General features: G+C 38.7%; 1 protein-coding gene across 3 annotated transcripts in view; it reads left to right on the top strand.

Annotated features, from left to right (window-relative positions):
• Positions 1 to 21,736, top strand: part of LOC115583727 (calcium-dependent secretion activator 1-like) — a 53,856-nt gene extending 32,120 nt beyond the window's left edge. For all 3 annotated transcript variants that reach the window (XM_030420875.1, XM_030420874.1, XM_030420873.1), the window contains 2 exons: positions 15,941 to 16,045; positions 18,353 to 21,736. In XM_030420875.1, coding sequence (XP_030276735.1) covers positions 15,941 to 16,045; positions 18,353 to 18,526 — 279 coding nt within the window. In that variant the 3' untranslated portion in view covers positions 18,527 to 21,736. The remainder of the gene's footprint in view (positions 1 to 15,940; positions 16,046 to 18,352) is intronic.
• The last annotated feature ends 3,261 nt before the right edge of the window (positions 21,737 to 24,997 follow it).

Below are 24,997 nucleotides of genomic sequence, written 5' to 3'. Positions count from 1 at the left end.
GGCCATTCACCTTCCCCAGACCCCCTTCTGGCGCTCCGCCCCTCTATCTCATTCAGGTGCTCGGCGGGACCCTCAAGTGCTTGCTGGCTTATTCCATTTTCACTCCCCCTATAGAGTTCCCTGAGCCCACAAGTGTTTTAGCCCCCTTTTTCCTTCCCTCAATCCACCCCTAAGCGGCTCTTTGTAAGTAGAATGGCTCACTTTTCTCATGGCCTGAAGCCGCCGTTTTTCCTTTTTTTATTGTCCACCACAGAGCTTTTCTGTCGTTCATTGTGTGTTTACTCAATGACTGGTCGCTGACCATAATTTCGACTGTTTAGTTTCTCACAACATGGCCACCAACCCCCTCCACCCGCAGCCCCAAATATACACCCATCCCCTTCTCCAAACCACAGTGTTTTTATGAAGTTGCTCCTTATTTAGACTCTCTTGTCTGTTGAACTGACTTGCAGGGAGAAGGAGACGGGTGTTTTGTAAGAGACCCAGATTGCCAGCCTGAAAAGAAACACAGACCTGAGATAAACATTTACCTTTCTCCTGTGATTGTACACCCGGGGTTGGCTGCCATCCTGTTTCTCAGCACTCCTTTTTAACCAGCTGCCTGGCTGAAATGCCCACTGAGTCCGTTTTGTTGCCGTCCCAGCTGTGCTCAGATTGTGGTCAATGGTCAGCCATGGTTTGCCTTTTGTGTCACCGGCACAATCAAAACAGTTTGAGACCTGTGAGCTCGTTGAGCCCAAAACTTTACTTTAGTCCTACTTTCAGAGCCCCTCTGCTCCCTCCTCCCCCTCTTGCAGAAGGAAAAGAAAGGGACAGAGAGAGAGAGTCCCAGGATGGCAATATCCAGTACAAGATGCTAAGACCCATTTAATGCTTGTGAAAAGCTCCTTTCTTGTCTGTCCGCATACAGATACATTTGAAAACATGTTTATGGGTCAAATTGCACAACTGTCACAATTGCGTTTTCACAGAATTTACTAAAAGTCTGCCATTCACACACTATCGACCAACAGTATGAAGATGATTAAAGCAATAATACAAATTCTACAAATAATCCCACATTTCACAGTGATGGACCAGATGAGTGAAACTGCTAAAGTTGCAGTGGGATGCAGCAAAGAGCAGGCTCTGACAGCGAGCTGTTTGCAGTGTTGTCTCTGAGTTTGATTTTTTGGAACATGGATTTTGCGTCTGTCTGGACATTAGTATCTACACTTACACACCAAATGTTGTTTTTGAAGTGAAGTAAACCATTAAGTGATATTTGGGAAAAGCTCTGGATTTGAGGTTGGAAATGCCATCTTAATATTGATAGAATAGGATTTCAGCGAGGAAATGTGCATTTATCTACATTAGTGTGGACACGGCCTCAGGGATGATGTCATTCAGTGCAAGATGCTGAGCCCCATTAACCTCATGTGAAAAGCCCTATTTGTTCTCTGAGGGTCAAGCTTAGTCCTCCTGTTGGGTGACAAGGTGGGCATGGAGCTTGGAGGGATGGGGCCTATAGTGTTGGTACTGAGATTGGGGTTGGGGGACGCCTCCTTACCTACTGTTTCAGTTACTATGGTAATTGAGTGTCGTCATCAATGGACCCTCTCTCCTGAGCTAGTGAGTAGGACTAGAATAGGCCAGCAGCGGGCTCTGAAAAGCAGAGCAGGTAGGATTAGACAAGCCTTTGTCCAAAGTGCATAATGTCTTGCAGTCAGATTTAAAGCTCCCCCACCCACACCAGCCTTCATCGTATTTGTTTCCTTGTCTCTCTCTCTGTATGTGTATGGGTGCTATGTGTGTATACCAGTGTAAGCATGCGTGTTTAAAAGAAAAAGTAGTGTTGCTTTATGGCACTCAGTGGCCTTCCTTCTCCTTCACAAGGAAGCCTGTCACTTGGCATTAGTGTTGCCGCACCAGCAATCATCATTCCATGCCTCCTGCTAATTGCAGACACAGCTGGGTCTCAGCAGGACATGCTCTCTCTCTTTCTCTCTCTCTCTCTCTCTCTCTCTTGCGCACACACACACAGCCTTAGTATAGCAATGACAATACAGACTGTTATCTCTTCTGCGTAGAGCAGTAGCTCAGACATACACACCAAGCGTTCAGTAACATTTTGGCATGACCATGAAAAAGTGGATACCAATCAATAGCCATCATCTCTGTGTGTAGTTACCAGTCATTGCACTTTAAATGAGATGATGGATTTATTTAGAAATTAGGCTTTAAGTTGTGATGTCAGACACTTTACTGAGGTATCCTTTACTGAAGTGCTCTTAATGGGAGTGTGTTATAAATGGAAGGGATGAAACTTCAATTTCACATATTTTTCATCAACAACCAAAAATGTATTTGTTTTATGTTTATTCATTTCACCTTTTTTTTGGCTAGGAAGTCCTGTTGAGATCAAAATCTCTTTTACATTGAGACCAGGCCAAGGTAGGAGCTGTACCAAATCACAACATATAAAACATGATGAGTCTGGTTCTTCCAGAGGTTTCTGCCTTTTAATCTATTTTTATCTATACATACATACATACGTACGTACGTACATATACATATACATTTGACTTTTGTGTGAGTCAGAAATGCTAATCTAATGTGACCCAAAATGTAAACAGTAAAAAGCAAATGTGTATATAAATGGGTAATATCCATTGAGCCCCATGTTGTTTAGGCCTATATGTTTGTTTGATTTTGTTGTATTAGCGCCTTTAAAAGTAGAACTTCAGTTACACAGTTACATGGATGTTCGCTGACAGCAATCACTTAATAATAATAGTTAATTTGATACTGAAGGAATATTAAAAAGCGAATTAATTGATTCCTTCACTCACAGCATCCAAGTCATTAGCATGCTAATAGAGTAGATCATTAACCACAACTATTCTCTGAACGTGAAAGGTATTTTGGTCAACCTTGAAATCAACAACCTGTGCTTCTGCTGTGCTTCAACATGTGATGACTACTGCTCCCCCTTAACCTTGAACTCTTCAACCCTTCCAGCTCCATACCTGACCTACCCACACCAGTACCATGATCCTTTGGAATTCTAATGTTCACCATAAATGACCTGCAGATAAGCACTTGAAAAAGCCTTTTTTAAGGTTTTTTTCATTCTAGGTACTATTTATAAAAGCTGTTTTCGTGCTAGTGTCACATCTCTCATTTTGTTACGAAGCAAAAACAAGTACTTTTTAATAATATATGGTATCAAGTACAAACACTTTTAATTTAAATCAGTAAGTATGTACTCTGTGCACTGGACTATAATATAACCCAGCGTTTAATGGCAACTGGATTCACAGTTTCCAATACTCTCCTGACATAATCAAGGCAGCACTTAACAAGGTCTCTGGTTTCTTACTCAATTTTTAAAACACACACACACACAAGAGCAGCAGCAGAGGCAGAAAGAGGCAGAGTCCCAGGTTGCTTGTAATCCTTGTGTACCCCCTGTGGTGAGGCCCCTCCTCAGCTCCAACATTCCTGGCTCTCAGCAGTACAAAAGCTCCTGGGCCGCCCCACAAAAGAGGGCCTCTGACCTAACAAATCAGTTGGCTTTTTGGGGTTTTTTTTGTGTGTGTGTGTGTGTAGGTGTGTGTGTGTGTGTGTGTGTGTGTGTGTGCATGTGTGCGTGTGTGTGTGGGTGTGTGGGTGTGGGTGGGTGTGCATGTGTGTGTGTGTGTGTGTAAATAATCTTGTTTTATTTGCCCTTTTCTTTACTCTTTTCTCATACACACTTTAATGGTGCCTTCATCCTACTTCCAAACAAGATGGTATTTTAACCTTAAAGCTTACAATAGTACCCTTGAGTTTATTCATATTTATGATTTTTTTAAGTTCCCATCAATACTCACTCTCTGATAAACCCTGCTGACATTCAGATTTGGAATTTAGATTCCCCGTGCTCTTCCGTGAACTCTTCTCCCTTCTCCTGATTCTGCGCTTTAACTAAAACTCTGTTCTTGCTGTTGGGTTTTTGTGTTGGAATTATGGCGCACTTGTTTTTGACCTCAGCACTAAACCTTATGGGTGGCTATGATTGGTTATGACCACCCACCCTGCGAGGATTTCTTTTAATTTACTCCTCTTCCATGTGTTATTTATTTAAATTAAAAAGCAGTTGATGAAATAGCCATATTTTACCATCTTAACCTAAACCGTATATACTCCAACAATTTGGTTTGTCATCTTTTTACATGCACTCATATTTTACATGTACAAACCTTGAAACTGTAGTGAAATGCTGATATGTATTTCCCCAGATCATTTTCAGGTCTGTTTCTGCTGAGAAAAGTATGTGAGTCTCCGAATCTCCAGATGAGGTGATGCTTCAGCGGTGCTGCTCACAGTTAACATGGGTGCCGAAATTAAAAGCACGAGGTTCTGCACAAACGCGCAGTGCTACCTGGGAATTACATGTCACTCCATGTGCTTGCATAAAGCCAGCATGACATCTTAAAATCCCACACTGGGGTGTGTAAAAATAAAAAAAAAAAACATTAAAAAAAGAGGGCAAAATCAGTGTAAAAAGAGCTTTGACTCTAGAATACCACTGTCAGCTTCAGATTTTCAAGTCTGAAGCATAAGGAGTTAAATTAGGTGTTCAAAAATAAATGTAACAAAGAGAGCTAGTCACAGAGAGAGAGAGAGAGAGAGACAGACAGACAGAGAGAGAGAGAGAGACAGAGAGAGAGAGAGAGAGACAGAGACTCTGCTCCCACTGTGACCGACAACAGGTCGAGTCAGAACTGCACTTCCTCACCTCATGCCCCATATACCAGGCTCTGAGAAATCAACACTTTCCCAAAATAATACAAATACACCCTGAATTTGAACACACAACAAACATGGAGAAACTCCCATATTTACTTGGGGAAATACCCAAATGTGAGAACATTGCAGCCAAATTCATCATCTCATGTCACGACCTGAGGACAGCCAGTGGAACCTGAGAAACTACTCAGAATTTACTTCTTTTAATTGTTTTTAATTATTTCATTCTTACTTATTCATTTATTTATTTACTTATTTCTCGTATCAACATAAACGCGCACACACACACACACACAAACACCACAACCAACACCAACACATGCACGCACACACACTCACACTCACACACACACACACACACACACACACACACACACACACACACACAGACTTCCACAGTCTTTGTGTCTGCCATAGACTGAGAGACAGGAAGTGACAATATATTTTTTGTTTTGTTTGTTTGTTTGTTGTTTTCTTATTTTTGTTATTACAGTCCTGTTGTGACTATGACTGAGTCAATCATAAGTTATACATAGTATACATACAGTATAACTAATTATTGTAAATATTGTTTGCCTTTATTGTTATTATTATTTTGAGTTCTAAATGCTTGCTTTGGCAATATGTACGGTGTTACCTCATGCCAATAAAGCCAATTGAATTGAATTGACAAATTGAGAGAGAGAGAGAGAGAGAGAGAGAGAGAGAGAGAGAGAGAGAGAGACACAGACACAGAGACAGAGACAGACACAGAGACAGACAGACACAGAGACAGAGACAGACACAGAGACAGAGACAGAGACAGACACAGAGACAGACAGACAGAAGCAAGATACGAAAGTTTAAGCAGCATGGCATTTTACAGCAAAAGCTTCCTGGCTTCACCTTTCTGTGTGAAGATTGCATTTTGAGACTAGTCTTGGACTCTAGCTCAAAGACTTGAGACTTGACTTGGACTTGTACAAAATTACTTGTGATCATCTCTGCATTGGCCAAGGCACTGACATAGAATTTGGGTTGGTTCCGGGAGCAGCATAATGGCTACCCACTGCTCCTATCACTTGGGATGGGTTAAATGCAGAGAAAAATGTCTCTACTGGGATCAATAGAGGATAACTTAAACTGAAACAAGGCAATGGAGCAGCAGACCTTTGCAAATAGTTCCATGGCTTATGTTCTAAAACATAAATAGATGACAGTCAAACCCACCACAATGAAAACAAAGAACATGTGAGCAAAACCACTGTGTTGTTTTCATTTTTTAATTTATTACCAAACTAATGCACCATCATTGTTGTTAGATGCAGTGGAACCACCAACAGGAATATCTGAAGGGGACTTTAAATTTCTGATTTAATCTGACTAGCTCTGCATCCTTAGCACCTGGACCTGACAAAGAGAGGCAATAGCACATATACACATATAGGACTGTTAATTCTGCCCGGCTTTATTATGTCATGCCATCATCTCAGTTTTAATAAAGGTGCATTGATCTATCTGATGCACGTTTCTTGCTTGTAATTCCTTACAGCGCTCTCAGAGGGAAGTGAAAGTTGTCTCCTGATATTAGCAGATTGCACTGATTGCAGACTGCATGCTTTATGTGTTGTTTGCTCTTTGAATCTAAAAAGGCCAGTTCCCATTCATTACACTACCCAGCAAATAAATGCAAAAGGGTCATGAAAGAGGTGAGTAGGTGGATGGGGAGGGAGAGAAGGAGAGGTGTGCCATTTTTTGCATCAAATCCGGCTGGTGGCAGGCCCCCCCTGCCAAGCGGTATGTGAAGACTTGGGTGTGAACACTGGCTTCAAGGCGAGGTTGGTGTGTGTCTGTGTGTGTGTGTGTGTGTGTGTGTGTGTGTGTGTGTGTAGTGGTGGGTGGGGGGGTTTCAGTGGGATGGGTAGGTTGGTGTCAGATGGGGGCAGGAGGTCGTACTGTCTCCTAGCTTTCACTTGAAGGGGGATGGACCAGCAGATGTATACGTGTGTATGTGGGAGTGTGTGTGTTGTGTTGTGCTGGGCGTGCATGTCGCCTGTGTATAGGTAGGGGTTCATCAACATGTTGGGAAGTGGCAAAACACACAAATGCACACACACATATAACCCAGTTGAAGGAATGAAACCCTTCCTTCAGATGGAACTCGTTAGAATGTCACAGATTTGATCCCTGTCGGGTTATGGCATTATGTATTCAGAGACATATTACGCTTGTTTTGGCTGTCAGCAAGTGCTAGCCCCCTGCTGATCCCCATGCAGCCTAAAAAAAGGGAGCTTGGGTGAATTTGTCTGTTCTGATGATTTTCTTTTGTTAGTTCCTGCCAAGAGGAACAAAGCAAGAGAGGCCATCACTGTTCATTTGATGAGCTCAACAAGCATCAAAGTGGCTTTCAAATTTATCAACGCGTGGATGCCACAGCGTCTTAAACCTGCCCTGGACTGTCATCCTGTCCAGGATTCTTCAGTGAAACTGTGGCTTTTTTGTGTGGATATTTTAACAGCTGGCTTATAGGGCTCAGATAAGTGCGTGTTGGAGAAGGTTGAGAAATAATTCAAGAATTGGTGCAAAAAACAGAAAAAAAACATTTAGAAGGGAAGGTGGGCGAAGTCAGGGTAAAAGAGATAAGCAACCAAACACAAGTTTGAACATGGAGTAGTCATTCAATGATTAAACAGTGTCTCATGAAAGATCAATGTTAAAGTGAAACTCTCGCCAAATGCAACTTAGGCTTTTTTTGTGAATGTATACGAGTCAAACCTTCGTGTAAAAGCATAATTACGATGAAAGAGGCACTTTTAAGATTTACCGTAGTTTCTTTTTTCAGGCAGGCTCATTTTCAATGGAGTGCTGGGGCACTCGTACGATAGCATCAAAATCTCTATTTTTAAAACAGTAAGAAGGCTCGACACAACATGAAACTTTGCTCGTGGTATCACCAGGGTCTCTACACATGAACACGAGCACTGAGAACATTGTTTTTGTGCGCAGAGTTTACTAAAAAGAAGCTTTTTGGACAACTCACGTTAGCTGATCTTCGGCGCACCGCCATCATGGCAGACAAAAAGTGTCGATCCCCGAGTGCGACCTAACAGGCAGGAGAGTAATGGTGGACAGCTCCTCAAGCTTAGTTCCATATAAATGCATGGATAATTTATTGTTTTGTAGTTAGCGAAAAACAAGATTGACCTTGAAGTTGAAAAAGGAGCCTCATATAAAAGACAATACTACAATCAAAAGCCGGAAAAGTCACGTGACATCTCGCGTGGGTAGTTGTTGCCAGAAGACAGTATGCTATCGGTGACCTGAGAGACACAGACACAGCACAACAGCACAACACATTCAAAATATATACAGCCAGCATTACAGTAATTGTTTAGGCTACTTACTCGTCAGATAGCTGTCCATCTGGTCCTGCTGGGGTCAGTCGCCACTTCCAGTTGATTTTGGGGACATGGAAAAAAGTTTGTAGCACTATCCGATTTATAAGGGAGGGGAAATCTTGAGTTTCGTTGACACACCGTGCTTGGGATTCTCGATCATGACGAAGGTCCCATTCGCGGCAGCACAAACACTCGGTTTCGATGGCCATTACTTCACAGTGCCCACACATACACCACCAATTCCCCAACCACCGTTCAGGCAATCTTTTTACTAACGACAAAACAATGAATTATCCGTGCATTCATATGGAACTAAGCTTGAGGAGCGTCCCACCATTACTCTCCTTCCTGATGGTCGCACTCGTGGACCGACACTTTTTTGTCAGGTTTGACTCATATACATTCACAAATAAAGCCTCTGTTGCTTTTTGGCGAGAGTTTCACTTTAAGATGTTAAAAGTACATTTTGTGTAATATTTGAGAATCAATTACTACAGTTCGTTATTCAGGAGAAACGCAAAAGATAAGAGTACAATAGTAGAAAATAGTGGAAAAAGTTTAAGAAGACAACTAATTCCAGATAATTTCAGCTACTGCAGATGCTGCCCATCGTCACCATCATGATCCAACCCCATCCCAATCACCTGACTGGTGAAGTTTATTGAGGGTGAATTTGGCCTGGCAGGATGATCTGCAGCCTTCAAACAGTGCTCAGGAAAAACGGTGTTCTCAACTTCACATGTTTGAAAATAAAATACTTTTACATATACATTGATTTACAGGTGACAATGTGTGTTTATAAGATACTCCAACAAAGATGCTAGAATATATCATGAGAGTTAGGAAGGCTGTGACATAAAAATCTCCACATTTGGAAACTAGTGTTAGTTTACCAAAGATTTAGATGTGTCCTATATTAGCACTCCGCATTCAAAGATTTCAATAACATGCAATATAGCTTTCCTTCTTTCAGCTGCGGTGATCAACATGGTCTGTGAGCTATTAATTAGAAGTCCAGCCTCACAAGCTTGTTGACATTAAGGTCATCTAATGCCCAATTCATCCTGCAGAATTGTCGCCCCTATTTTCTCCTCGTTGACAGTATTTGGAGAAGAAGCATCCAGATCAGAGGCCATTTGCTCAGTGCTTGATATGACCCTCAATTGACATTTCGGCAAAAAAAAAAAACATTGAATTACAGGGATTCAAATTCTGTCATGTTGACTGCAAATGGCAGGTGGGAGTCAAGGATTATGATGAGGAGAACTGATTTTACAATCTGCAGTCCTAATGCAAATCACTCAATATTTCCGGGGAAATAAATGGCTGATAAATTCAGCAACTGTGGTTCTTAGAACTGAAATTAATTTTAATTGAGAACAACTCTGATTAGTGCCTCTGGAACACTTTTTCTCCATAGCAGTATTGCCGCATTTAGAGAAATCCACCTTGCTAAAGTGACTGGTAAAACGGAGGTTGAAATAATTGAAACTGTTGGTCATAACAAAAACCTATAGGATCATATCATCATCCAGGAGAGTGCCCTGAAAAACATATCAACCAGTAGCCCTTCCCACATCACAGCTTTACACAGGTAGACTTCAGGAAATCCAGAGCAGGGTTGATGCAGCACATCAAAGGCCATCTTCAGCACATCACCAGTTGAAACAGCTGGGAAAATGAACAGCTGTGTACCTGATTGGACATGCAATATCAAGCACATAACCCATCTGCATGGAGGCATCCCAATGATTACTTTCCTAAAAAGAGGACTCGCTTCGAGAGAACTTGAAAATAATGCTGTCTACAAGGACAGACGTGTTAGCCCTGTATCCTGTGGATTGGATTATCATCCTTGATTACATCAGTGACTGTGATCTTACAACAGAATTCAGTTAATGTAATTTTTAGGCTTTTCAGGATAATCATGAATCATGGATGTCTGCTGTATTTTGAGTTCATATCATGACAGTTGAAAAAGCTGTGGCGGGTGTCACTTTCAATCAGTAAGTTATCCAGTTTTCTGAACTAGTGTTCAGTGTATGTTATACGGCTTCACTGTGAAACCTATATGACCATATAGGTCACATTAGATTAAGATATTGCTCTAACTGGTAGTTATGGGAAGGCTGAATGTCCTTTGAAGTACTTATTGGAGACAAGTTAATCAGACAGCCAACTTTTAATTACATTTCTAAAGTTACTTGCGGGACATGCACTGTTTTTCGATTAATCTGTTTTTAAGGCAAGCTCTTATAGAGAATCAAAGTGAAACTGGCACTTCTGGGTTCTGCTCTAGTAAACATCTTTTAAAGTCAAAACATTTAAAATCACATTGATATTTAGGATTATTAAATCCAACTGGACATCTGGAACATAATGATACTCGACAGTTTGTCATGTGTTTCACTTCATATGCCTTGGTTAGGATGGTGAAAGTTTAAAAGAGTCGAGCCAAATCATACACCAAAATCACATATCTGTATGAAAAGATCCAGCATGAGACTCTAACCTTAGACTGGAATAAGGAAACTGTCTTGAACAAATTTTCTGTCTTCAATAGTTTCAGCATTTCTTTATCCTGTTCTCCTGATAAGAATCTAAAGTATGCATGCAAATGTCTCCCGATGGATCAGCAGTCACTTTCTTTTATTAAATGATGAAACTAGTTTTCCATTCAGACTGGCATTGATAATGTCTTAAAGTTGATGAAAATCACAAGCATTATGTGTACACAAGATGTCCTTGACAGACCTCCAAAATGCCAGTGATGGCAGCAAGAAGACTTGTGACATAACTGTCAAGCCTCTTTTTATATAAAATGAAGAGGAGTAACGCAGAACAGGGCACAAAATGGCTGCTGCAAAAATGGCTGCAGATGGGAGCTGCGTGGCATGGTGCAAAATCAAAAGAAAAAGGAGAAGTGAAGGAGGAGTGAATGATAGAAAGAGGGAGAGCAGCCACTCAGTGGATCAGTCACTCCAGGCCTGGCCTCTCGGCGGGGGGTTGTGCTCGGGGCGAGATCACAGGCCTGCTGCCACGCTGAAGCCTTCACAGGCACACAGCGACAGATAGAAAGCTGCTGGCACCAGGTCGCCTCACTGATTCACCCCAGCACTGCCTCAGCACAGCCATCTTCTCATTTACCCATGTTCCACTGACTAAGCTTGACCTACATGTAGACCTGCTCTTTGCCCTTTGTAACGGCCTCAACAGGTTTCAGAGCAATAGGTGATCTTGAATTTCCACTGAGCAGCTTTTGGTCTTTTGTCTAACAAAAAATTATGTATATATAATATAATATGATATAATATAATATATTGTATTATATGACATTATATTATATTATATTATATTATATATATTCCAAATAATAGAAACTGTTAGTTCAGGCAGACACATTTCTCAAAATTCTCAGGCTGTGTCATCTGTGATTTTCACTCTAGACAAAATATTTGCAATGCATTTAAATCTTCGTGTTTCTTTTGCTTCCTACACACCACAAAGTCTGTGTCTGTTTCATGATGTTATGAGTTTACAGCATGAATTTTGATTTGTTCTGAAACCTACCCAGTTAACATTTTATTGAGTGAATTATGAATTATTTTTGAATTATTTGTCACAGGCCGAGGTCACCAGCCAACAAAAGCCAGTATCAGTGCACTTGTAGTTGGTCAAACTCACCATCCTCTCTTTGCTCTTTGCCTTGCCTTTTGTTTAAGTGGCAACAGACTAGTTTTCTCTCCTAGCGTTGGTATTGGTATGGTATTGTTGCTGGCACAGCTGCTGGCAAAGACAAATGGATCGTTGCTGATCTCAGTTTTCCTCAGAGTCATAAATAACAACACAGGACAAGAAGTGAGCTCATTCGCTCATTTAGTCTATAATAGAAATGGATCCCCACTTAACCCTTACTTTTCCCGGGTGACCATGTGCCCAGCGGAAGATCAAATTGTTTAGTGATATGGAGGTTTATAGTGAACATTGTAAACAGTGATTGTTTCATTATTCTATATATAGTACATTGGATGGATGGATCTTAAACATATTTTTGAGATGAAGATTGAATGCAGAACCAGCTATGAAGCACGTGTATTTCGTGAATAATTTCTGTACAATCAAGTAGGGCTGGGCAATATATAGATTGTATATGGATATTGTGATATGAGACTATATGGGGTCTTAGATGCTGGATATGATTATATTATGATGAATCTCATTGTGTTCAAATTTGCAAAAGGACCAATGGTCATCCCTACATGTTGTCACAATATTGAGGTATTTTGTTAAAAAAAATATTGTAGGTGCTTTAAAAGGCAATTTCCAAATATTGAAATTGCCCCCAACTGCATCCGTTTTATATATTTTAAAATATTGAAATATATACCTAGATATGGCCTAAAAATGCTTTAAGGCCCATTGCCTAGCCCTACAATCTAAAATAACGGCAACAACCATCATTGTATAGTGACATTAGTGCTGTGATTGAAAAAACTGTCCAGGAAATATTTTCAAATTACCAGATTATGCGTTTGACTCTCTACTTCATCAAAATTGATGGACAATAAGGCTTATATTTGATGACTCTGTTAAGAGGTTGTTGAGATTCAAAAATAAAATGGTATGGTATCACACTGCTCCCCCCCTCCTCTTCATTTCTCTTCTTATTCTTGTCCAGAGCCCCCCACCCCCCAACTGCATCAGTTCTGCTGTGACCCTGACTGTTGAAAGTCAGTCGGCTTCTATTAGTATCAGCCCGCACTCATCATTATCCATCAATTAGACTGGCAACAGCCAGGGCCCACAGAGAAACATCTGCAGCCTTTCGGCTCTGTTTCTGCATGGCTGCCATGCTCTGAGCTCACTGTGCCTCGCAGAGGTTACTGATTAGAGGGGTCTTGTCTAAATAAAGCTGTGGACAAATTTCAATGTTAAAGCTTGCATCACCTGTGTAAATGGTGACAGGACTAGGTCCACTATATGGCACTTGAGTACTCTATTAGTACTGACCAAATTGTGTCCATTGATTCTTAAGGCAGAGATTTAGAAGTGCTGGAACTCAGCACTGTGTGCTTTGTCATCTTTAGAATACTAACTCTCTGCACTAGTTGATGTTAAATTAGTTTGTTTAACCCTATAATTATAAAATTGACACATTCCTTCTTTGTCATAAAAGGTTATGAATATAATGGAATACACTAAAGGCCACAGCCACCGGTCTTTCCTGGTCAGATACAAGCAGTGGTTAATGATATATAATGTAATAATATTGTTTTGTAATTGATATCCACTCAGATATCAGCTTGAACATCATAAGAACAGGCTCTAAAGGTTTGGTCGACTTGTAGTCCTGGATACTTTAAATCAGATATCAATTGATTTGAATTAAGTTCTTTCACGGCTGCTTGGGTACAAACAGAAACTTACATTTGAAACCTTTGTCTCTGTTATTTAATATGAATAGTTTTTACAGACAAACATGTTACAATTTTCAGAGCAAGGTTTTGAAAGAAGTATTATTATAGTGTGAATACTTACATAATGGATCAATTTAACAAAAATTGCATGTCATACAAATTAAAAACATAGACTCTGGCTCTCTAGCTAAAAATACAAGCTTATTACCTTTCAGATACCAAGCAGTGATCAATAGTTGGATATATTTATCAATCAACATTCAGTCACAAACAGATGTCATTTAAAAGTTTGTGATAAATTAATGGGTTGCAATGGACCACAGACACACCCTTAACACTCACAAACCCATTCATCTTAGCCTACTTAAAGCAGCATTATGTAGAAATTGGCATTTTGTGCTATTTGGTGCCCCCCACAGTTGCTGAGGTGTGGCAGCGCTGATGAAATATCTAGCAGATATCAATTGAAAAGTTTTCATGAAATAACTGTGGCTCAAGAAAAGCACAAGCAAACATAACACAGCTGGATAACATGGATCTATGTCTAATCTATCTAACATTTTATATTAAATGGAATTAAATGTTTGAGACTTTCATTTTACAGTCTGGCTTCAATTCTTCACTTCCAAAATGTTCATATGCATGGGTCAGGCTTTACTCACAGGTGCGCACACTCTCCCGTCAAGTTTGTTTTTATAGATCACAACTTTGCGTGGGAGGTGGTGGAAACCTCTCTCAGGCCCCATTGAGTGCGTACGCAATGATAATAATCAGACCCCTGATCTGTAACTATTTGTTAGCCGTAATGTCGGTGCTCACTACAAACAAAATGTATTTATATTATATATCATAACAGTATCATGTCTTGAAAACTGGTATGTTGAATTAAACATGTATATAACGCCGTGACCCTAGACACCATTCACCGTTACAAGACACTGTACCATCGAAGTGATTTCAAGCTATTATTTTAAGGTCAGAAAATGTACATAATGTTGCTTTAACTTCAACTTTAACTTAAAGTGAATGAGCTATTTTAGAATGAGATCAACTGTACCATTACTGAATCAGTTATGGCTAAACCAGTGACTTCAGTACAGACAAATGTCAATGTAGGCCTGACTTTATGCTATCAAGATCTTGATGACATTTAATAACAAGGTTTTCTCATGTTATTGAACACTTCAATTGTTGTGATGGTAAATTGTTTTTAACAACACTCAAAACCCTCCCATCACTCCATTTTACAAAGGTATCTGTGCCACAAGTATTCCTTCACTTGTGTCATCTCATCATTTCACCAGCCTGTCTTCTCTTCACAATGTTTCCTACTCATTCACAGTTTCACAGTTTCTCACTGACTACATTTAATTGGTTGCCTACCTACTATTTATACAGGCTTCTCTTCAATGGACTCACTGATTGGAATACACTTTTTCTCCAACTACATGGACTCAACCTGCAATCCAGAGAGGTGTAGTTTCAAGCACTTCAATAAAAACATTTGGAGAAGATGCTACAAACAGAAATTTGCAAATAGATGTTGTGAAAATATAAATTATGATGTGAATAATAAGCATGAGCTGTCTTTGTACAGAACCTTTACATTACCTTTCTGTCATGAAAACACTCAAGAGACATGTTCATTAACAAAGAGAGAGACTGCAACAGTCAAAGGCAATATATCTTGGAACAGACTGCCAAGCTGACACCTAGAAGATTTGTTTCATGGACTATGACAAGTGCTGTTGGCAAAAAATGTCACTGCATGCCAAGAGCATCATAAGCTGTACTCTTTATTAGGATTCCCATTAACTGACGTCTCATTGGCTGCTGGATCTTCCGGGGGTCCACACTCCAGACTCAAATAGATCCTAAGCCTATGGGTCTATCTAATGGGGCCAACATGACCAGAGTACAATAACTGTTTCCTAAGCTTATGTCCCAGGGAAGACTATGTGGGCATGGCTGAACTGCAGCAGAACAACCCCTTCTACAGAGAAGTACTGCTCTGTACTGTGTGTCACCTCATGGCTTGATGAGGCCGTGCAACCAACATGACATGAACATCTTCAGATTAGAGACGTCTTTCTGCTGAGGACTTGTTTGTCAGCTTTGTCCCTCCAGCCTCTCTTTCAGGGATTTGCAAGGAAACTCATGATGATACAGTGCAAAGATGACATCACATGCTTTCTCTGCCAGATACACCATGAGCAGAGTTGATACATTACAGAAACTGGTCTTCAGGGCTGTGGATTCATTGTTATGAGTGTTAATGTTGCTTCCCATGTGTGTTTTGATGTTAACGAGCTTGGAGTACATTCATGTCATGACAATGTTGCTATGTACCATGTGCTTGTGTGTCTGTTTCAGCAATGGTACACCAGCACTATGAACCTTCTAGGAACATGGCTGACTGACCGTATGGATCTGCAGCTCCATGTTTATCAGCTGAAGATTCTCATCAGGATTGTCAAGGTGTGAACAGCTGCCTTTTATATTCCTAAACATCATGTCTAAATGTCAGCAAAGATTTTCCATGAACCATTATCATATGTGTATTCTCAAAAATCAGTGGCAATGATATCAACTTGTGTGACTCTTAATTTCTGACACATAACATTACATTTCTGCATCCCACATCATTTGGTGATTAATGTTAAAACATGATTCATCTGTTCTGTTGACACACAGTGTGGCGTTTCTGACAGTTGCACTTTTTATTTGGTTTATTTGGCCTTTCTGGTAGAGTGGAGACTTTTAACAGTGAGTGGTAGTGATCCACTGATGTTGTATCTCCTGCTAAATTGTATGCTAATGGAGTAAAACTATTTAAATGAAAATCAACCCAATCGCCAGAGTATGGTAATGTATGTTTCTTTAGAATTCAGCCTTTGTCAGCATATATTTCTATGCTACATGCAAACGCACCTGAAATTAGTCCTCTGCATTTAACCCATCACTAGCTGCACATTGTAAGTATACACACACGCACACACTGCAAGCTAGGAACAGTGGGCTGCCATGTCAGCACCCGGGGAGCATAGGTGCCTTGCTCAAGGGCACCTCGGCAGGACTTGAACCGGCCACCCTCCGGTCCCCAAGCCAAATCTCTACCGACTGAGCTACTGCTGCCCCAGTCTTGACACTTGCTTACAGTCTGGTTAGGTTTAGGCACAAAAAAACACTTGGTTGGGGTTAAAAACGACCATGTTTTGGCATAAAATACTCGGTTTTGTCACCACGGAGCTGGCTGGACATGTCTCAACATCTTCTTAAAAATATCCAATGGTTTGACACTTAGCCTGGATCAAACTGAGGTCAATGGCTCACCAGCCTTGCTGCCTGTAACTCTACCACCATCCCCTCCACCTACTCCAATATACATGATTTCAGAACATGATATGACATTTTTATTTTATTTTTTTAGATATCAACATGACATGCATGATGTACAAAGTTGTACATCCCTGGTTTGCAGAAACGTTAACTGCCAACATTTTGCTCTGGTAACTGGGATGAAGTTTGTGATACAGTGTCATGAATATTTGCTTATTATAATCAGGCTTCATTATATTGTTTTTATGAATACATCACATATTCCATCTCAGGAACAATTTTTTTTAATGTTCCAGTTGGTTTTTACTTGTATAATTTCATTTCTTTTGCTGCTTTTATATGCTTGATACTACATTCAACTTCATATTGAACATATTGTACTTTTTACTCCATTACTTTTATCTGGCAGCTCTTACGTGCTACTTTGCAGATTTTACATGTAAAAGTTGAGATCATCTTAATCATCTCAAAATATGAGGTGCTGATATGGTTTAGACAACCAAACAGACAAGTAGATGCATCAGTAAATGCATCAGTAATAATAATCCAGTATAATCTAAAATACTGAAGCACTGAGAGGTTCAAGTTAGATGAAGATGCCCCAAATATAAAGTAAGACATGATCCCTCAGAGGCTGCACATCCACAACACCAGCAGGTCAGGTCACTGGAACACCTGGCTGAGGCTGATTGAACCCGAACAGTAGACTGAACTGATATTCATCGAGAAGATGACAAGACAAGAGTCCACAGTGCCACCCACTTTAACACCTGTCTTGATTATCATCACTGACTCAGAAAGTAAAAGTAAAGATGACGGTTAAATAAAAGCTGTAGAACAAAAAGCAAAAGCTTTCCTCATTCTCATCATTTCAGCTTTAAAGGGAATGGGAATTGACCTATTACATCTTAGCTGGATATGATACAGCTTGTGGTGGTGATGATACTGTAGCATGATGATGACCCCGTTGGAATCATGACAGGTCATCTAGATTCATTGACACATATCTGGTTGATTAATCATTTCATATCCTTTCTAAAGATCGCTGCCAAGTATAAAGATATGTGTAGTGTGAGGGCAGAAATCTGACAGCCACACACCTCCAAGTCAACATGTCAGTCTAGAAGTATCCATCTGACCCCAAATAAAATCTGTTGAATCAATGATGTTGATCAGGTCAAATTTTAGATAAGTGGTTTTTGCTATTGATGAATGCTAACTAATCATCACTTTATCGTTGTTAAAATTATCACTGTATCATTGTTAAAAGTGTCCAAATGTCTGCACAGAGAAACAAGAGAGGCTGGCTTCAGGCAAACACATTTTTTCCTTTTGAATGAAGACATAAACAGCAGGACACGCTCTGTCTGATAAAACCTGTGAAGTAATATGTCAAAGGTCTTCGCCAACTATTTCTGATACTTTGTTTTTTTATATCTGGGATAGAAAAAGTACCGTGACTTCCGCCTTCAAGGGGTGCTGGACTCCACATTAAACAGTAAGATGTATGAAACAGTGAGAAACCGGCTGACCTTGGAAGAAGCCACCGCCTCAGTGAGGGAAGGAGGGATGCAGGGCATTTCCATGAAGGACAGCGATGAGGAGGACAACGATAACTAGAACAAAGGGCCCTGAAAACTACAAGAATGCACACTGCCTGAGAACCCATGCAGCCGCTCCGTGAGGTCAGAACAGATTGGCCTGTAGTCCGACTGGTTTTCTCTATTATTTGCTTTGTCAATTTTTCATTCCTGTAATAGTTCCACATTTCTGTCTGACTTAATCAAGAAGAATGTTTTTGGGACTTTAATCACTTGCATGATGCAAGTCTGTCCTACCAACGCCTTTGATGTTGAAATTCCCCATGCAGGGTCATTGAGCTTTAATTTCTCAAAACTGAAATTTCCAACATCCAAGTACTATAGGATAGCACTGTAATCCAGATTAAACACTGACTGATTTCTCCTGAAGTGTGAACAAATGATTATCCAGAATATTCAAGTGTACAATGTGGCTGCCAACACTCTTCGCATAAATATGATGATAAGCATCTATATGGATTACAACTTTTGAAGGCATGAAAAATATTATGTTGTATCTTCATATAGTGCAGCACATAATGTCACAATATCTTCCCTGTTGCCTGTTGATACGATTTGAATTCCACATTTTGAAAAGTGCATAAAGTACAAAGTGCTCTTTTTATTTAAGGCAGTTCTGCCCAAAAACAACTAATGAAACACTCATGTGATCCAGGCCACTATATTGTAGTTCTAAGTGAAATAGTGAAATTGATATAGATTGATGGGTGCTTAATTTTAGCCCACTCACTGTTACTTAATCATATTACAACTGATCCAAATGACACTAGAACTGATGGTTCCCACTTGAATTGACGTCAGACTATTGAGTCCAAAACAGATTTATAATTTTTCATTCCTGTAATAGTTCCATATTTCTGTCTGACTTAATCAAGAAGATCCAAATGACACTAGAACTGGACTATTGAGTCCAAAACAGATTTAAATCTAAAATATTCATGAGATACCCCCAAAATAATTCTTGAATGTTCTTTAGCAATATGGATGTTCAAGTTTATGAACAAAACTATGAATTTCTTTGTGTTGCGCTAAAGATGTGCAGTGAATGCAGCTACTGTATGCTGCATTGTTGTAAAGAGTGTGAAAATGGTATCACTATACTTTTTTTGTAGTGGATATGTATCATGTCTCAATCTTAAAATCTAAATAAATGTTTACTATGGTGTGCAGTGATAGGATGTGACATTAACAGTTTGTATAGCTCTTTTGGGCCAGCTTTTTAAAACAGGCCTAATGATGAGCCTAACAGTCAGAACAACTGTCACACACTCGAAGTGAAATCTAAGAACGAACCAGTAATTTAAGTAACATATTGACAAAAAGTAAAGATATCAATTAACCTTTAAACATTTTTATCTCAAGGAAACAGTCATTCAAAAGAGTCCCATTGTTTGCCCTCTATCTGGATGTCATATGTAAAGATCATTATCAATTACTGATCTCATTATACCCTTCAGCACAAATGCACACCTTGGTACATGTCTTTCTTTTGGGTATGCCCTGTGAACCAAACAGTTACTAATGTAGATTAGCATATGTATGCACAAACTCAAGTGTATGATAGTTTTGAAGGATGTATTTTGTGGCATTGGTTAACTACCTTGCATTAAACTCTAGAGGTGTTTCTGTTATTAACCCACCCTTACTCATATAAATGGGGTGGACGAAATAATAAACAATAACATCTTTCAGCAAAATGTAACTAAGGTACCACAAACTACATCTTACAACATGGCTATACAGTTGAATTAGCACCTCTTTAAAGTAGTTTCAACAAAAAACACCATAATTTTATTTATATATTTGCAAAGTAACCTTGGCCAGTATTAAGCATAAATGTTATTTGCTGGACTGTACCAAAGTTAGCTTAAAGATAGACTGCGTTAATTTGAGCTAGGTGTACCTAATAAACTGGTGACTAAGTGTATTTTAATGAATAATATTATCAATCAAATCCCAGGCAGCAGCCCAACGAGGCTACAATGTTCATTACATTTTACAGAACAAAAGGGTTGGACAGAACAAACAGCATGACGAGGAGTTAGCAGTGGTTAAAACATTACCAGTAGTAGTTTACACAGTTTTAAATTCTGCTGAGCGTTATGCTAATGAAAAGCCCACAAGGTAAAAAAATGTACGATAAAATATAATCCTCAGGAGAGCAACACAACTACCATTCAAATGGTTGTGATGTTGGATGGACGATTTACCATCGGAAATTGTCAGTAAATAGGATTGACTTTAGCAGGACAAAACCTTTTAAACAAACATTAGCGTTATTAATTTAAATAATTGTGACAAGAAAATAAGCTGTTGTGTGGAGTTGTGTACATGGTGCAAAATGAAACAGAAGATAATTGTATCATCTGTAAGCACTTTGAAGTACAAGGCACATGTTAATCGAAAACGAGAAATGTTTTGAATATGTCTGAAAAATAGTATAATAATAGTGTTTTGTTCAAATTGTTATAGAGGATTTAGAATCAAAGAAGACGGTAGGTCTGTATTTTTAAAAAAATAACATTTTAAAGCTTCAATATAATCTGTTATGGCAACATTTTACTCTACTGCCACCACATGTTCTTCTATTAGAGAGGGAGACAGCTGCATTTATCCTCTACAAACAAAGTGATACTGTGTTAGTAATTTAAGAATCGATGTCCAGCTGCCTACATATGAATCTGCCAGTGACAACACACCTTTGAAATAAACACTATCTGCCTGTCGTCTCACTTCTTCAGACAATGGTACTTTGATTTCCACATCAACCCAACCGTTCTTTATTTTAGTTAGTAGAGAAGATAGCATGGCAATACTCATATAGTACTATCACAATGATTGACCTGTTTTCAACTTATTTTCAGTTTTAAAGCAATTATTCTATTTTAGTCATACATTCTTTGTCTTTCAATTTATTTGCCATCTATTATATTTGTTACTGTATGTGCCCTGTACTTTATTTGCAGGTTAATGATGGGGTGAATCCACATTTTTATAATGGATAATGGGTGGTGAAGTCTACATTCACTTTCCCTCTGTCAATTGTTTTCTATACTGTACTGTAAAGCGTTGTGTCACCCTGTGTGCAAGTACTGCATGTCCCCAATATTCACTGTCCAAAGTGTTTTCACTCCATGTGTGAAGTAACCAGTGGGTTCATCATGCTTCTGCCTTGTAGAAGAACCCACCATGGTCATCTAAATAAAGGTGATAGAAAATATGAAAATAATTTGCCAGCTCATTCATTCGTTTCAGTAATGCTTCATATTAAGGTCCTTGGAATAAGCATTAGTCTATAGGTAATAAGGCCTTAAAAGTCCTTTTAAGGAGATAGCATTGATAAGGTCGCATAAGCATTAATAATAGCATAAACATGTTCATTGTTATTGTTGGGAACCCTTTATTCGGACAGTCCCACTGCAAAAAGCTTATTAGTTGAGATTCAACAGTTAGCCTGTGTTTTTTTTTGTGTGTGTATGTGTGTGTTTTACATATTGTCTCGAGTATATTTGACTATTTGTATTTCTGAATATTGACAGAACAATGTAGTTGAACTACAACTACTCACTCAATCTATGCTACAGATTTGTACCAAAACACATATAATTATTAGACAAACACTTTGCAAACCATTTCATTAATCTTTGTTGAACTTCCCAATGTTCCACAATAATACAAATGTTCGACAGTACATATAAAAAAGTTCAAATGTTTATATGTTGTTTCTTTTATCAGTTTTAACATTTCCAATCCAATTATTTACATGTTCCGAATATTTTTTTTCATATGTCAAACTATTCTAACAAGTTGCAACAGTGGAGTTACAATATAATCTTCTTAATCAAATAATATAACCAATTTATGTCTTAATATTCAGCTTGATAGGAACTATTGTTCTTGTCATCAAGAATGCAGCTGTCATGATGGAGTGTGCTTGTGTGACAGTGTTTTGATTCCTGGTACGTGTCAAAGCAACATCTACATGAATGCCAGGACTTCCCAGCAGAACTTTACAGTGTAATGTAACTGTAGGCATACTGTCCAAATAGTGTTAACTATTGCTGCTGTAATGTCACATTTATAAGCACTTAGTAAATAACAAATGTTAGTAAGTGTTATATAAAGGAAATATTAACTCTAACAAGACATTGTTCTGGCTTTAAGTCCATAAATGTCTTGTTTTATGATAATTTCTTCTTCTTCTTCTTCTTCTTCTTCTTCTTCTTCTTCTTCTTCTTCTTTTTATTATTATTATTATTATTAATAATGTTCTTATTGTTATTATTATTATTAATAATAATAATAATAATAATAATAATAATAATAGTGTTATTATCATCATCATATAATAGTAAGATGTTACATGTTTATGATATTATTATCATCAGCACTGGTATTTAGTATAAATTATCTTATTAATAAGCATTTCATAAGGACTTATTACAAATTGATTTATTAAAAGTATCCAATATAAACTGTTACTGTTGTTGCTGCTACTGTGAAGGGACTGGCTGAATGTTTTTTAAGGGCGATATCAGATGAAAGTGTCCTGGTGCTTTGCACAAAAACAAGTCTAAAAGCTTTGCATTTTTTTAATAGAAAGGTTTCAGTAAGTAATAAATGTATTTTCAAGGCGTGGGCATGACTTATACTATTTTGGACAATGAGATAAGCACAGGGGCAAAGAGGGGACAGGGATGTGTCAGCAGACAGCAAAAAATACATATTTGTTAATCCTCTGGCAGCATTTTCTTAAGAAAGAAGGTCTGAGATTAATGCTGTGGATTAAAGCATTAGTCGTCTTGAGAGATGATATTACCTTCGAGAAGGAGATTGAAAAAATTGCTAAAGATCAAATCAACAATGACCAAAATCAAATCAAGAGCCCAAGATGGAGAACAAAGACTAAAGACAGGCGGATTAGATATAATATAGTCTCAAATTAAAAGAAGAGAGGATATCTTTTAATGATGTTGGGGGGGGGGGCAAATCCTTCTTAGAAAGAATAGAGAAAAACAAGATTTTGGAGGAAATGAGGTAAATAAAACTACAAGTACATTTTGATATTTTTTTTCCTTGAATGATACTGATGCATGGCCCATATATATCAACCAGACATGTGCAGTTATTCACTTAAATTGTTCAGATTTTTTTGTAATTGTACATGATTCATTGAAGCTACAGTCAACAAGTCAGCAAATCAACACTATTGTATTATTTAACTTAATAATAATAATAATAATAATAATACAAGTTATTAATTTTATGTTGGCAGAGGAGTTTGTTAGGATTGTGAGTTATTGGGATCTTAGTCCATCCCAGAATTATTTAGATTTTCACCCAATAATTGCATCATTTTCTGGTTATTTCAGAGTAAAAGGTTTACATCGATTAAACCTGTTCTCATAGCCTCTGCTTCTATTGTGAGACAATGGTTTCCTTTGAATTGTGACAAACTGTGTTAACTCTGTGTCTTTTCTGTCCATCTGATGCTGTCCTCTCCCTCACCTCTGTCGTAGCTCTATAGATGTCTCATCTGTCTGTTGCACTCCTCATCTTCTCTGCTCTCTTGCTTAAAAATATGCTATCACCTTATGCCAACCAAAATCTAAAAAGTCCTTCTTTAACATAGAACAGGGGCTCAGATTGGGAGCAGATGAAAAAAAATCTGTTGTATTGAGCTGGCTGGTATCTATGAGTGAGTATAATTTGATGCAGATCCCAGATCTAATGTTCTTAAATTTTAGTCAAGTGGTTTCAAATGTGATATAGGACTTTCAAGATGGATGTTGGATTAGGCTTGATTGAATAAAATTGATTGCCACAGTGAGATGCTATTAAACGCCAACCACAAGCCAGCATTCAGTGCAGCAACAGACGTTCACCAGTGAGGATTCTATCGGTACTCTTCCTCCACCTCCTTGAGTTTCGCCTGCACCTTTGTCCTTAGTCTTACCTGAGTTAATTAGCCTGCTGCCACCACATACCAACAAAGATAAGCACTGTAACTGGTGCACGCTCTGTCACACTAGAAGGCTGAGCTGGACAAAACAGAAGCCCTTATATCAATCCTTACTTAAACAGAAACGTGTGAAGTGAAAATGTTTCTATTTTAGATTATAAGGGCTGAGCAATAAGGTATTTGTGGTACTTTTTGAAGGAGGATGTTATTTTAATGGATCATACCAAATACTAGGGATGGATGTAAGGGCCCTAAATGGTATAATATTTCAGTGTATTTCTACTCTAATCATATTCTTGACAATATGAGCAAATACTGAATTATATTTTGGTTTGGAACTTGCAGGATTTCTGGCTCTCCTTGTGAGCCTACTCAACTAGATGCTGAGGTGAAATGAGTTTGCCACCTTCTTCACACATGATTACAGTGTTCTTTTGTAAATCTGATAATTTGTGATCAAACCACTTCCACATGACTGAAATTGCTGGTAGCAATGTTACTTTTGCTTACAGCCTTGCTGTGTATGGT

Source organism: Sparus aurata, chromosome 6 (assembly GCF_900880675.1).
Source record: "Sparus aurata chromosome 6, fSpaAur1.1, whole genome shotgun sequence".
Taxonomy (NCBI): domain Eukaryota; kingdom Metazoa; phylum Chordata; class Actinopteri; order Spariformes; family Sparidae; genus Sparus; species Sparus aurata.
Note: the sequence above shows the minus strand (reverse complement) of the source record. Positions and strands in the feature narration are given on the sequence as shown.